The 15,366-nt window shown below is 36.3% G+C and overlaps 1 protein-coding gene across 1 annotated transcript in view; it reads right to left on the bottom strand.

Moving 5' to 3' along the window:
• IMPG2 (interphotoreceptor matrix proteoglycan 2) overlaps window positions 1-15,022 on the bottom strand; it is a 76,612-nt gene extending 61,590 nt beyond the window's left edge. Inside the window, exons 1-3 of the mRNA XM_045785320.2 lie at window positions 14,330-15,022; window positions 2,916-3,082; window positions 109-140 (exon numbers count right to left, since the gene is read on the bottom strand). Of these exons, the coding sequence (XP_045641276.2) occupies window positions 109-140; window positions 2,916-3,082; window positions 14,330-14,570 (440 nt within the window). The 5' untranslated portion in view covers window positions 14,571-15,022. The remainder of the gene's footprint in view (window positions 1-108; window positions 141-2,915; window positions 3,083-14,329) is intronic.
• Between the last annotated feature and the right edge of the window lie 344 nt (window positions 15,023-15,366).

Genomic DNA, 15,366 nt, shown 5'->3' with positions numbered 1-15,366 from the left:
GAACAGGCAAGAAAACAGAAAGCGGCCATTAAATTTGGTGTGAGTCTTGGAATAGGTATAACACGTCTCTGTTGCCAAACACAAAATTAGAGGAAAAAAGACACTCACCTGCTTACAGTTTCCTTTGTATATGTCAGTTTCTAAGGAACACAAAAATAAAAACGACTCTGTGATTTAATGACAGTAATTAAGCAGTAAATAAAATTTATTGCATAGAAAACACTAATGCCCTAACATTATGTTATTTTATAAGTCTATGCTGTTATTTTCTATGGTTAGACAAATAGTTAAAGCAAGGTACTAACAATGCCAAGTTTGTTTTGGGACCGTGGGAATGTCCTGGCACTCAGTCTCTGTTTATGTTTCCAAAAGTTCTAGTGCTTTTTCTTAATGGGCACAGATTAACAGACTTTACTTGTTAATCATTCCAAAAAGATCTACAAATTGGAGTTTATGGTAGAGTTCTACTTTAACCTTCCATGGACTTAGAATCAAAGTTTCATGTGATCTAACATATTTATAGAAACTCTTATGCCAGAAGAATATAAACATGTGGATTAAATAAATGCCAAATCTGTTTCTCCAGAATTCAGACAAAAAAGATATGTTGTACCAATAATTGGATTATTCCTCTAGGGCATTCCAAAGCAAATTGTTCCTAAGTTTCCTCTAAATCAGTGATTTTATTTTGAGACCAATATAATCAAAAGAACACTAACTTAGAAGACCTAGTTTCAAGTCCCATTTTCTCTTGCTTGATAATGGAGGCAAAACCCAAAATCCTTCAATTTCTCGTCTGTAAAATGGAGAAACTATTATTTTAAATAACTCTCATGATATTCATGAATAACTCACTGCTCTTCTTACTCTACAAACTCTCCTAGAATAATCTCAGCCACTCTAAATGCTTTCAATTACTACTTCAAGCCTGGTGACTCCTACAAGCTATATTTATAACCCTGACCACTCTCCTTGGCTTCATACCCAAATGCCAGGCAGTTCACATTTCACAAGTGACTCAAAACACATTCAAAAGTGAACTCAATCACCCGCCTGCATCTACAAAACTGCTTCTCTGCCTGAGTTTTTGTTCTAGCTCGATCCCAACTAGAATCCCATTTAAACTAGAAACAGGGAGGTTTCCGGGCCATTCCCTCAACTTCTCCCACTCCCATCCAACCTATCACAGAGTCCTGCTAATCTTTTTCCCTATTTGTACCGCTCAGGCTTCCTTTCTGTATCTCATGTCGAGTTAGGACTCTCAATTCCTCAGGCATGGAGTAGTAACTAGTCTGCCTGATCCCTCTAATCCACCCCACGGTGTATAGAAACCATAATGACCTTTTTAAAATTCAAAACTGTCCAATCAGCCCGTGACTCACTTACTTACAACCTCTTAATGATTTCCTAGCAACCAGAGTTAACTACTCTTCCAGTCTGATCTCCTATCACTTCTAATCTACTCTTCTGGTATATTAGCCCAAGTCATTCCCTACAAACACTTGGCTTATGCTGTCCCCTCTGCCTGGACTGTTCCTCCGAAACTCCTCCTCATTCACCTAACTCATACTTGTTATTTAAGACTCAGTGCAGGTGACATATCACCCCCTTTGTCTGCATGTTGTACTAAATAGTCATTGAAAGTATACTTCCAATGCATTCTAATATTACCTTCCTACAAGTTCCACTTGTGAAAAATACCTTCCAATGTAACATCACAAGAAGCTGTTGTATGATAATACTAACTCTATAGCATATGTATTTGCTGTTCTGTCTGCTGATCCTATGTTATGGACACCATTGAGATAGACGACACTGACATAAATGTAAATGTGTGTGTGTGTGTAGATATGTGTATGTGTATTTTTTTTCACTGAATAGCTATTCCATATTAGCAAATTTAGCAATATTCTATATTACCAAATTTAGCACTTTGCAAAAGTGGCAATGACTGAGAAGGGATGCCCAATGGTAAATGGGTATAAAAACATAAACTTCTTTAAAAAGAGAAGTGGGTTTGAATTTAAGCTCCAGCCCATCTGGTTTTGTAATCTAGAATAAGGAATAACTCTGATGCTTAATGCCCTTATCTATAAATTGGGGGTATTTGTACCTGCTTGTAGGGTTGTTGTTTATTAAATATAACATTTTAATGGGCTGAGTATGTGGCCTCGAACATGGTATATACTATATAACCTGTAGCTTTTCTCATAATTACTAATATTGAACAGTTAAAAATGTGACAGAAAACTTTCTCTCTCAAATAAATAAATAAAAATCTTTTTTAAAAATGTGACAGAATTGGGGTATCTGGGTGGCTCAGTCAGTTAAGCATCTGCCTTCCCCTCAGGTCATGATTCCTGGGGTCCTGGGATTGAGTCCCACATCAGGCTCCCTGCTCAGCGGGGACACTGCTCCACCCTCCTCCTCTGCCCCCTCCCCTGGCTTGTGCTCTCTCTCGCTCACTCTCAAATAAGTAAATAAAATCTTTTTGATTTAAAAATAAACCTCTTATGGGGTTAACAATGTTTATTATAATAGCCAGAGCTAGGGATATAAAGACTAGGCTATGCCCCCTCACTCAAATAGCCTAATTCAACAACAAAAAGTAATGCAGGGATTTGGCATTTGCCCTTTCTACCTTGAGGCTTTAACCTACAATAGTCTGGCAATTCCTCCCTTGTTAGTACTCTTTTTTTTTTTTTTTAAAGATTTTTATTTATTTATTTGACAGAGAGAGAGACAGCCAGCGAGAGAGGGAACACAAGCAGGGGGAATGGGAGAGGAAGAAGCAGGCTCCCAGCAGAGGAGCCTGATGTGGGGCTCGATCCCAGAACACCGGGATCACGCCCTGAGCCGAAGGCAGATGCTTAACGACTGAGCCACCCAGGCGCCCCCCTTGTTAGTACTCTTACCTTCATAATTACACTTCTGTGTTCCACAGACTGACTAAAATTCGTGCCCATGTCAAATATAGTTGTGACTCCATCCTCACACAAATTCATCCAGTAACGATATTCCTCACGCCCAGGAAGTCGATCCCAAAATGTCCTGAAGGCTTCCCAGACAGCTTCCTGACACACTGGAAAACAGAGAAGTATTTTATGGAAAGTTAATGCACTTTGAAATTCTCGCAATGATCATGAACGTATTTATTCAGATTCCCAAGACCAGAGTGTCCTTTCTGGAGGAGCTGGGAATGATTCTCAGTCAAAGCTCTTCTGTTGATGTATGTGCCGTTTAAACTTTTCAGATATGAAGAGAATGTGTACTCCCTAGTCCTCTCCCTTTCAGAGGTGAATTGATTCACTTCCTAATAGGCAGGACAGTTTTCCCATCTCTCAAAAAACAAAACAGGGGCGCCTGGGTAGCGCAGTGGTTAAGCATCTAGCCCCACATCAGGCTCCTCGGCTGAGAGCCTGCTTCTTCCTCTCCCATCCCCCCTGCTTGTGTTCCCTCTCTCGCTGGCTGTCTCTCTCTGTCAAATAAATAAATAAAATCTTTTAAAAAAAAATCCATGTTTATGTTTTATAAAAGTGGAACGGCTGTTGAGAATACTTCAATAGGTGAAAGAATAAACAAACTATGATACACCGGTATGATAGAATATTATTCAGTGATAAAAAGAAATAGGGTTTCAAGCTATGAAAAGACACAGTAAAGACTTAAAAGCATATTGTCAAGTAAAGGAAGCCAATCTGAAAAAGCTACATACCATATGATTCCAATGATATGACATTCTGGAAAAGGCAAAACTATGAAAATTGTAAAAGAGATCAGTGGTTTCCAGGGGTTGGGAGGAGTGAGAGATGAAGAAATAGAGCACAGTCGTTTTTTTAGGTCAAGGAAGCCACTGTGTAGGAAACTGTAATATTGGATACATGTCATTATACATTTCTCAAAACCCATAGACTATACAACACACTGACTGAACTCCACATAAACCACGAGCTTCATTAAGAATGATGTGTCAATGATGGGTGGCTCAGTGGGTTAAGTGTCTGCCTTCAGCTCAGGTCATGATCTCAGGGTCCTGGGATAGAGCCCTGCATCGGGCTCCCTGCTGAGCCCATTTTTCTCTCTCCTTCCTGCTTGTACTCTCTCTCACCATCTCTGTCTCTCTCTCCCTCAAATAAATAAATAAAATCTTTAAAAAAAAAAAAAGAATGATGTATCAATATTGGCTCATCAGTTGTAACAAATGTACCATACTAACACAAAATACTAATGAAAGGGTAAAATGTGTGTGTGGAAGAGTGACAGTATAGGTAACTCTCTGGACTTTCCGCTCAATTTTTCTGTAAACCTGAATGAAACTTCTCTAAAAATTAAAATCTATTAACTGAAAAGAAAAAAAAAAAAGGAAAGAGTAGAGAATAAACTGGTGGTTGCCAGAGGGGTGGGGATGAACAAAATGGGTGAAGGGGAGTGAGAGACACAGGGTCCAGTTATGGGATAAGTAAGTCACAGGAATAAAAGGAACAGTATAAGAAATCCAGCCAATGGTATTGTAATAGCATTGTACGGTAACAGATGGTAGCTACACTTCTGGTGAGCACAGCATAATGTAGAAACTTGTCAAATCACTATGTTGTACACCTGAAACTAATGTAACATTGTATGTCAATTACACTCAAAAGAAATTTTTTGAAGATAGGGGAACTAAAAAAAAAAACATGATATTCCGGGGAAATGTACTGCTATATTAAAGTAAAAACTAATTCAATCTATATCTGCTAAATTATTCCAAAGGATCAAATCTGAAAGGATGCTAAACAGGCTGTCTGCACATTTTGTGTAGTACTAAGTGTACTGCTATCCTGCAACCATTCCATTGGCCAAATGCCAGACACTGTGGACAACAGGTAGACGGAGATAGGAGGGAAGAGGAACAGAGCGCTGAGGGAGAGAGATGGGTGCAAAAAGACAGAGATCAGCACCATTATTTTTCATTTCAAGAAAACTGAATGCTTATCCAGCAACATATTGAGGTGGAGCCCCTGAATTCACAGAGTCGGAAGATCTAACTAAATTCTAGCCCTAGCCTCACCATGTACTAGCTTTCCAACCACGGGTAACTTAGCTAGCCATCCAATGTTTCAGCGTACTCATCTCTCTTATTTAACTGGGTGAATCATTACTGTCTTACCTACCTACCTGTGAGAGTATTTTATAAACTCCTTAGTGCTACATGACTATCAATGTTATCATCATATTGGATTCTGGTTGTCTTACAGTTGTTTGATGGAAGAAGATAGTCTAAGCCAAAAAACAAGCCTTCAGCTCTAACAGAGAGGAAAATATATGAATATTTAAAGTTTCTCTATCAAGTGATTTTTCAGGGTTAAAATGAACCTTTGGTTGCAAACTTAGTTTTCTCTTTCAGTGAACTAACTGCATCCTTATAATTGCTCTTCAGAACTTCTGATCCTACAGCATACAGAAGAATCCAGCCAAGGCTGACTGAGATAGAGTTGACCACCTGTAGATTCAGAATTCTTCCTTGCTTTTTAAAACTGCCACATGAAAATTTAGTGCCCACCAGAAGACAATGCAAAGGTGAAAGTCTGAGTTGGTAAAAACAAAAAATGAATGTCTATAAGGTCTAGTTATGAAAAAAGTGATTCAAAGAAAATATAAAAAATATAAGACTGAATAACTATGTATCTATAAAGAAAGAAAAAACAAATCTCAATAACTTATTTACAATATACACAAAAAATAATTTGAAATATGAAAGCTAATATTATGAAAGTCCTAAAAGAAAATACAGAAGAATATCTGTATAACTTGAGGACAGGCAAAAATTTTAGAGACAGGACACAGAAAGCAACAACCAGAAAAAAAATGAAATTAGAATTTATTAAAACTAACAACTACTCATCAAAGATACTAGTAATAAAAAATGGATAGGCAAGCCACACTTCTGGCAGAAAATATTCAAAATACATATATCTGACACAGAACTGGTATTTAGGATAAAGAATTTCTACAACTCTCTAATAAAAAGGCAAACACTCCAATTTTTAAAACATGTAAAAGACTGGAACAAACACTTTACAAAAGATATATATATATATATATATATATATATATATATATATATATATATATATATATGAAAAAGTGCTATCATTCATCTTCAGAGAAATGCAAATTAAAGCATCCACACATGAATCATTACCAGTGTCAAGATGGTAGTATCTCCAAATTGATCTACAGATCGAATGCAATCCTATCTGAACACTGATTGACTTCTTTATAGAAATTGACAAACTAATTCTAAAATTCATATGGAATTACAATGAATCTAGAATAACCAAAACAATTTTGAAAAAGAATAAACAGATAAACTGGACTTTATCAAAATCGAAAACTTTACTGCATGGAAGACACTATCAAGAAAGTGAAAAGACAACCCACAGAATGAGAAAAAATACTTTCAAATCATTTATCTGATAAGAAACTTGTATCTAGAATACATAAAGAACTGTTACAACTCAATAATTTTTTTTAAAAACTGAAAAATAGGGAAGGATCCAAAGATATTCTTTGAAAGAAGATATTCAAATGACCAAAAACCAAATAAAAAGATGTTCAATGTTACTAATCATTAAAGAAATGCAAATCAAAAGCAGGGGATACCATTTCACACCTACTAAGATGGTTGTGATTTTTTTTATAAAGAATATCATAGTGCTAGCAAAGATGTAGAGAAATCAGAATCTCACACACCACTGCTCGGAATTTAAGATGGTACAGCTACTTTAGAAAGTAGTATCTGGCAGTTCCTCATATGTTAAACATAGTTACCATATAACCCAGAAATTCTACTCCTAGGTATACACACCCAAATAATTGAAAACAACTCAAATGCCCAACAACTGACAAATGGATAAATGAAATGTGGTATATCCATATAAGAAAATATTATTATTTGGCCATAAAAAAATAAACTACTGATGCATGCTACAACATGAATGAATGTTGAAAACATTATGCAAAGTGAAAGCCAGTCACAAAAGACCACATACTATATTATCTCATTTATCTGACATATTCATAATAGATAACTCTATAAAAATAAAAAGCAGATTCGTGGTTGCTTAGGCCTGGGGAGAGAGATAGGGGAAATAGAGGGATAAGACAGTGATGACTAAAGTCTATGAGGTTTCTTTTGGAGGTGATGAAATGTTCTTAAACTTAGTGTGATAATGGTTGCACATTTCTGTGAATATACTAGAAAACCACTGAATTCTATACATTAAATGGATGAATTGTATGGTATGTGAATTATGTCTCAATAAAATTGAAAAAGTAATTCTGTCCAGAAAGGTAATACATCCTTAATTTATCCGATGGCTTTCCAGTTGGGAGCTACCTGACAAGAGCGTCCAGTTAACTAACATGGAATACAGAATTCAGAACACGTATATTTTAATAGAGGAGGAGAACTGGGGGGGCTGGCAGGGGAGCCGGGAGCCATCATGCAGCGCAGAGAGGGAAAACCTAGATAGAACACTGCAGCCAATCGAGAAAAGAGTAAAATCAGCATGATCCCTGGGAAAGAGGTACTAAGAAGGGCAAAACTCCACCAGAGACAATTGCCACATACTTCACTATGGCCTAGAAGTAGACCTGTTCTGAAGCCCCATCCTTGTCAAACAATTTTCATAAGCCTTTAGTGATTGTTGAAGATTTTTGAGAAGATAGGTGATCTACGAATGCCTCTCTTGTGGCAGAGAAAACCTGCCCTGCAAACTGCTGGAGGAAGGCAAAATGTGACGACAATATTCTGAAGAAAGAAATGCCTGAACTTAATCTGTCTTTAATCCTGTTACTAAGGCTCAGGCTGTGTGTATTATCCAGCACATAGAAATCCAGTATGGAACAAAGTCTTTTTTTAGGGCATTTTCCTCTCAAAATCATGGTGCCCAAAGCATATGGAACAACTTGGTGCAATAAGGCAAGAAATAAAAGGCATATAAACTGGAAGATGAAAAGTAAAATTATCTTTATTTGCAAATAAAATAACCATCTATGTAGAAAACCTTAAGGAATACACAAAAAAACTACTAGAACTAATAAGTGAATTTAGCAAGCTACAGAATAAAAGGTCAATATACAAAAAGCAGTTGTATGCCTATATACTAGCAATGAACAATTAGAAATTAAAATAACATTAACAATGGCATGAAAAAAAGTAAAATAGATAAATCTGATTAAAAGATGTGTAAGACCTATACACTGAAAATCATAAAACACTGCCAAGAGAAACTGAAGAAGACCTAAATAAATGGAGGGATATATCACGTTCATAGATCAGAAGACTCAGTATTGTTAAGATGACAATTCTTCCCAAATTGACTAACAGATTCAACACAATTCCAATCAAAATTCCAGCAGCCATTTTTGTATAAGTTAACAAGCTGATTCTAATGTTTACATGAAAAACAAAGGACCTAGCACAACCAAGCAAATCTGAAAAAAGAAGAACAAAGCTGAAGAACTTTCCCTATTAAAGACTTATTGTAATCAAGACAGTATGGTATTAGCATGAAAACAGACAAAGAGATCAGTGGAAGAGAATAAAGAGTGAAGAAGTAGACCCACCATATACAGAAGACTAATTTCCAACAAAGGTTGCAAAGGCAAGAAAGGATAATCTTTTTTTTTTAAGATTTTATTTATTTATATATAGAGAGAGCACACGAGCAGGGGGATGGGCAGAGGGAGAGGAAGAGGGAGAGAGAGTATCTCAAGCAGACTCCATGCCCAGCACAGAGCCAGAGGGGACTCAATACCATGACCCTGAGATCATGACCTGAGCTTAAATCAAGAGTCAGATGCCTAACTGACTGAGCCACCCAGGCACCCCCAGGATAATCTTTTTAATAACTGGTGCTGGAACAATTTGCTAAGCATACGCAAAAATTTACCTTTGATCCATATACACCATATATAAAAATTAACTCAAAGTAGATCACAGACCTAAATGTAAAACATAAAACTATAAAATTTCCAAAAGAAAATATAGGAGAAAATACTTGTCACTTTGGGTTAGGCAAACTTAGCTATAACACCAAAGGCAAGCATGATCCAAAAAAAAAAAAAAAAAAAGATAAATTGGACTGCATCAAAATATAAAATTTTTGTCCCTCAAAAGACATTATTAAGAAAATAAAAAGCCACACATTGGGTGAAAATGTATACAAAACATCTATCTGACAAAGAATTTGTATTTAGAATACATTAAGAACTCTTACAATTCTGTAAGACAAATGACCCAATCATTTTTTTAATGAGCAAAATATTTGAATAAACTCTTCACCAAAAATGATATACAAATGGTGAATGAGCACACGAAAAAGGTGCTCAACATCATTAGCCATTAGCCATTAAAAAAATGCATATTAAAACCACAATAAGATATTACTTCTTATTCACTAGAATGGTTACAGTTAAAAAAGACTGACCATACCAAGTATTGCAAGAATGTGGAAAAACTGGAATTCTAATACATTGCATGTGGTACAGCCACATTGGAAAACAGTTTAGCAACTTCACAAAAAGTTAAAAATACACCTATCATGAGGCGCAGCCATTCCACTACTAATTAACCAATAGAAAGAAAGCATATGTTCACACAAAAACTTAAACACCAATGTTCATAACAGCTTTGGTTATAATCACCAATAACTGAAAGCAACCCAAATATCCCAAAATGTGATATATCCCCAAAATAGAATACTCAATAATAAAAGGTAACAAACTACTGATACACAAAAAAAATCATAGATGAGCTTCGAAATAAATACACTGAGCAAAAGAAGCCAGATAAAAAAGCGTACATATTGTGATTACATTTATATATAAAAGTGTAGAAAATGCAAACAATTTATAGTGATAAAAACCAGATTAGAGGTTGCCTCAGTACCAGACTAAAGGGAAGTGCTAAGGGAGGGAGAGATTACAAAGGCAAATGAGAAAATGTTTGGAGGTGATTGATAAATTCATTATCTTAACTGCATGATGATTTTAAGGGTAAATACATTTGTCAAAACTAATCAAATAGTATAATTTAAATTGCAGCTTATAATCCATCAAAGTATACATTAATAAAGCTATATTTTAAAAGTCCAACTACAAATGTAACTTTTTAAGTGGGAGGATACTACTAACTGCATTCAATTCCAAGTACCCTAAATATCTGTTTAATTTTACAAATTATTAGGTTAAGTGCATTGCTTCTTGCTTAAATGAAGTTATTTTTCAAATTTGTTACACAAATTAGCAACTAAAGCCAGATCCTCTATGAAGGAAAAATTGGGCAAACCATTAGACTGAATTAGCTTGGTAAAAAGAGCTAAGATCCTTGGTTGGACATTGAATGGATCTCTCCCTCTAATTTCCAAACATTTGGTTCGAAAGGCATAATCTAATTATGTCTATAAAATCTATGCTGAAATATTAATTTTTCTAATTTTCAAAAACATATTTACTCTTTACAAATGACGGTAACAGCTATAACAACACTGTTACCATCTTGATGTGTTTGTGCCGACACTTTTAGCTCTGGGAGCTCCCTTTCCAATGATCCCATTCATAGCATCTGTATTTTAAAATGAATTATTTAGGAATGCTTTCTTTTTATTGGCTTCTTTCTCACTAGTATCTCTTGAATTTATAAACACAAGAGGAAAGAAAAGATATAACCACATTTTTTTTGCTGATCTGTTCCTATTCTTTTATTTTACTTTATTTAAATTCAATTAGTTAACATATAGTGTATTATTAGTTTCAGAGGTAGAGTTCAGTGATTCATCAGTTGCATATAACACCCAGTGCTCACTACATCACATGCTTTCCTTAATGCCCATCACCCGGTTACCCCATCCCCCCACCCACCTCCCCGCCAGCAACCCTCAGTTTGTTTCCTATGATTCTTTCACGCTTTCTCTTCCTTTTTTTTTTTAATTTTATTTATTTATTTGACAGAGAGAGAGAGACAGTCAGCGGAAAAGGGAACACAAGCAGGGGGAGTGGGAGAGGAAGAAGCAGGCTCCCAGCAGGGCAGGGAACCCGATGCGAGGCTCGATCCCAGGACTCTGGGATCACGCCCTGAGCCGAAGGCAGATGCTTAAAGACTGAGCCATCCAGGCACCCCCCTTCTCCCTCTCTGATTTTGTCTTGTTTTATTTTTCCCTCCCTTCCCCTACGGTCCTTTGTTTTATTTCTTAAATTCCACATATGAGTGAAATCATATGATAATTGTCTTTCTCTGGTTGACTTATTTTATTCAACATAATACCCTCTAGTTCCATATACATTGTTGCAAATGTTAAGATTTCATTTTTTGATGGCTGAATAATATTCCATTGTGTGTGTGTGTGTGTGTGTGTGTAGATATATGTGTGTGTGTGCATGTGTGTGTAGATATGTGTGTGTGTGTGTGTGTGTGTGTGTGTGTGTGTGTGTGCGTGGAGATATGTGTGTGTGTGTGTATACATACACAATCTTTACCTGTTTTCCATAGTTTGGCTATTGGGGACATTGCTGCTATAAACATTGGGGTGCAGATCCCCCTTTGGATCACTATGTTTGTATCCTTTGAGTAAATACCTAGTAGTGCATATGCTGGCTCCTAGGGTAGTTCTATTTTTAACTTTTTGAGGAACCTCCATACTCTTTTCCAGAGAGGCTGCACCAGCTTGCATTCCCACCAGCAATGTAAGAGGTTCTCCTTCCTCCACATCCTCACCAACATTTGTTATTTCCTGACTTGATATAACCACGTTTCTTTTTTCAAGATTTTATTTATTTGTCAGAGAGAGAAAGAGAGTGCACACACGCTAGCAGGGGGAGCAGCAGGCAGAGGGAGAAGCAGACTTCCCGCTGAGCAAGGAGCCCAATGTGGGACTCGACCACAGGGCCCCAGGATCAGGACCTGAGCCAAAGGCAGATGCTTAACTGACTGAGCCACCCAGGCATCCCCATAACCACATTTCTTAAATAGTTATTTCCTCTCCACTATTTAACCAGCAGCTATCTAGATATTCTGATCTATTTATTTTAAAAGTAAAAATCCAGGTAGTAGAAATCATATTTTGATAAGTTATAAACTGTCATTCTCATTCATCTTTAGTCCTTTATTCTCTTCCCACTCTCTTTAGAATTTGCCACTTCTGGCACATGCCCCATACACAAAAGCCACAGTCAATGGATTTCCATTAAAAAAGCAAAAGGAGGGGCGCCTGAGTGGCTCAGCTGTTTAAGCGTCTTCTTTCAGCTCAAGTCAAGATCCCAGGGTCCTGGGATCTACCCCAACATCTGGCTCCCTGCTCAGGGGGGCAGCCTGCTTCTCCCTCTCCCTCTACTTGTGCTCTCTCTATATATATATCAAATGAATAAATAAAACCTTTAAAAAATTTTTTTAAAGTAAAATGAAATCTTATTGCTTAGTAATGTTTGATAGTCCCAAAATACAATCAAGAGATATAAATACCCTTTAAATAAATACACCTTTAAAAAAGGTGCTAATAGAGTGCCACTTTAATAAACAACAACAAAAAAAATCAAATATACAAATACATGTAATATCTGGTATTAATTTTTTTTATTTTTTTTAAAGATTTTATTTATTTATTTGACAGAGAGACAGACAGCCAGCAAGAGAGGGAACACAAGCAGGGGAAGTGGGAGAGGAAGAAGCAGGCTCCCAGCGGAGGAGCCTGATGTGGGCCTCGATCCCATAACACGGGATCACGCCCTGAGCCAAAGGCAGACGCTTAACAACTGCGCCACCGAGGCGCCCCTAATTTTTTTATTTTAAAAACACTTACTTAGATAGTATAATGCTAAGCAAAGTCAGTCAGTCAGACAAAGAAAAACACCATATGATTTCATTCATATGTGGAATTTAAGAAACAAAACAAATGAGCATATGTTAAAAAAAAAGAGAGGCCTACCAAGAAACAGACACTTAGCTAGCAAGAACAAACTGAGGGTTGCGGGAGGGGAAGCGGGGGGATGGATGGGTTGAATAGGTAATGGGGATTAAGGAAGGCACTTGTTCTGATGAGTACCAGGTGCTGTATGTAAGTGCTGAATCACTTAAATGGTACACTTGAAACTAATATTGCACTGTATGCTGACTAACTGGACTTTAAATAAAAACTTTTAAAAAACTTGCTTTGAAAAAATAAATAAAAAAACACTTGCTTTGGTGAGGGAGGAGGAGGAAGGAGAAGGACAAGATGGAGAAAGGTAAAAAGGAGAAGATAAAGTAGCAGCTTAGACTGAAGCTCCATATAGCCCAGGGCATGGACAATATAAGTAGCCAATAAACTTTTGTTGAATAAATACATAAATGAGCAAGTCTGATTTTACTACCATTTAGTCATCCATCTCCACTTTAGTTTACTAGCATCACAGCCACCTTATGGCTTTTTATTGTCTCTTGAGCAGCAAAAAGCGAAGTTTGAGATTCCTTCAAATCTAAGGGACGTATTATGGTCAATTAAGCAATTTTGGTTAGTAAATTTAAGAAAGAGAATATATATTCAAGGATAATATTGTTTAGTCAAAATAAAATCCTGGGGGCACCTGGGTGGCACAGCGAGTTAAGCATCCCACAGACTGTTGGTTTTGGCTCAGTTTGTGATCTCAGGGTCATGAGATCGAGCCCTGCATTGGGCTCCGGCTCAGTGTGGAGTCAGCTTTCTCTCCCTCTCCCTCTCCCTGTCTTCCCCCCAATCCTATCCCCCTCCCCATGTTCGCTCGCTATCTCTCTCTAAAATAAATAAATAAAAGCTGTAAAAATATATAAATACATAAAATCCTAGTTCTATTGCTTTCAGATCCATTGTGAGAAGCACCATCATTTTAGACATAATAAGGTTTATGTGTACCAACCAGAGACTAGTCATGAATCCGCACAATGTCTAGACTATAAAATATAGAAAATTATATTTCTATGTATATAAAGTAACTGATTACCCAAATAGGTACATATACCATGGAAAATATATATTGTGGGTATATTTACAAATTACTTAATGATGAAGTAAAAATAATTAAACTTTCCAGTAACACAAACTGGTATTTTTGATGTGCTTAAGATTTAAGCGATTTCCACTCTAAATTTCCTCTGAAGCTAGATAAATAGTATACTTTTAGCAAGTCCTTTTTCCATAGCTAATACAAGGATAATATTTGGTTCAGTGTCTGTCTAAATTATCACAAACTGAATTTTCACAAGATACAACAAACATGTTAGGACTATGTTTGAATTACATCACAAAGCCCCAAGGTTTGGATGTTCACTTACCTCGTACTTTAAAATATTTTACATGGTTTGCCACAGCCTCTGTCACACTTTCACCTGGACAGGTTTTCACACCATTAGGAAACAGAATAGATCTCCTTCTTCTCAGCAACCACTGTTTCTCAATTTCTCCGTGGTCCAGAGGTAGTTTCTTTTCAGTAGAAAGAGAAGTATCTGCGGATTCTGAGTCAGTCAGGAAAAAAGGAACTGCACGCTTGGGTTCTTGGATATCTTCTAAAGACATGTAGGTTTGTGCTACAGAGTGAAAGCATAGACAAGTCTTCTGATAATGAATGAAAACACAGTATGAAAGGTAACAAATAAAAACTGACTTTTGTGCCACATTTCGATTTTAAAGTCATTGCTCAGATTATAGACATGCATGCCTAAAGAGGGGAGGAGTGAGCAGTCCATTTTTTCTCCATCCAACTCCTACTCCTTTATTTCAAGATTCTTAGTTATTGAAAAAACTATATATCCAATTGCAACACGAGAAATAAGAGGAAGTAAGTCCGAAGTACAAATTACTAAAGAAGAAAACCAAAATTATTAGAGAGATTTTAAAAGTTTAAATGAAGCAATACCAAAGACTAATAGAACAGCATTTGATTCAAATTCTTACAACAGTCATATCAAATAATGTTATTTTTAAAGAGAATATACTATAAATATAAGGACAAATACAAATAATATAGATTTTTAAATACCTGTTAATGATGTAAGGTTTCCTTCTATCACGACAAATATCAAAATACCCAGAGAAATCTTCCCAAAATGAGGAAACATAATCATTTGGGCCAAAATCAAAGGAATGAGGAGAAGCCAAAATCCTTAACTTGAGCACCCAAAAAGACTTAAAACTTCCAGTAATGAATTATTATAGGAAAGGTCTAACATTTAAAAGTTTATGTTTATAGAGAACTGACAAACATTACAAAACCATTATAAATTAGCTTAAATAAAAATGGTGTCCTTTCAAAATACCTCTCACTTCTTTTCTGAAATAAGCAGCACAGCTTTGAAAGCAGAAGAGATAAGCT

This window comes from Ursus americanus, chromosome 4 (genome assembly GCF_024610735.1).
Source record: "Ursus americanus isolate L20-20 chromosome 4, mUrsAme1.1.p, whole genome shotgun sequence".
In the NCBI taxonomy this organism is placed as follows: domain Eukaryota; kingdom Metazoa; phylum Chordata; class Mammalia; order Carnivora; family Ursidae; genus Ursus; species Ursus americanus.
This window is presented reverse-complemented; position numbering and strand designations above follow the sequence as displayed.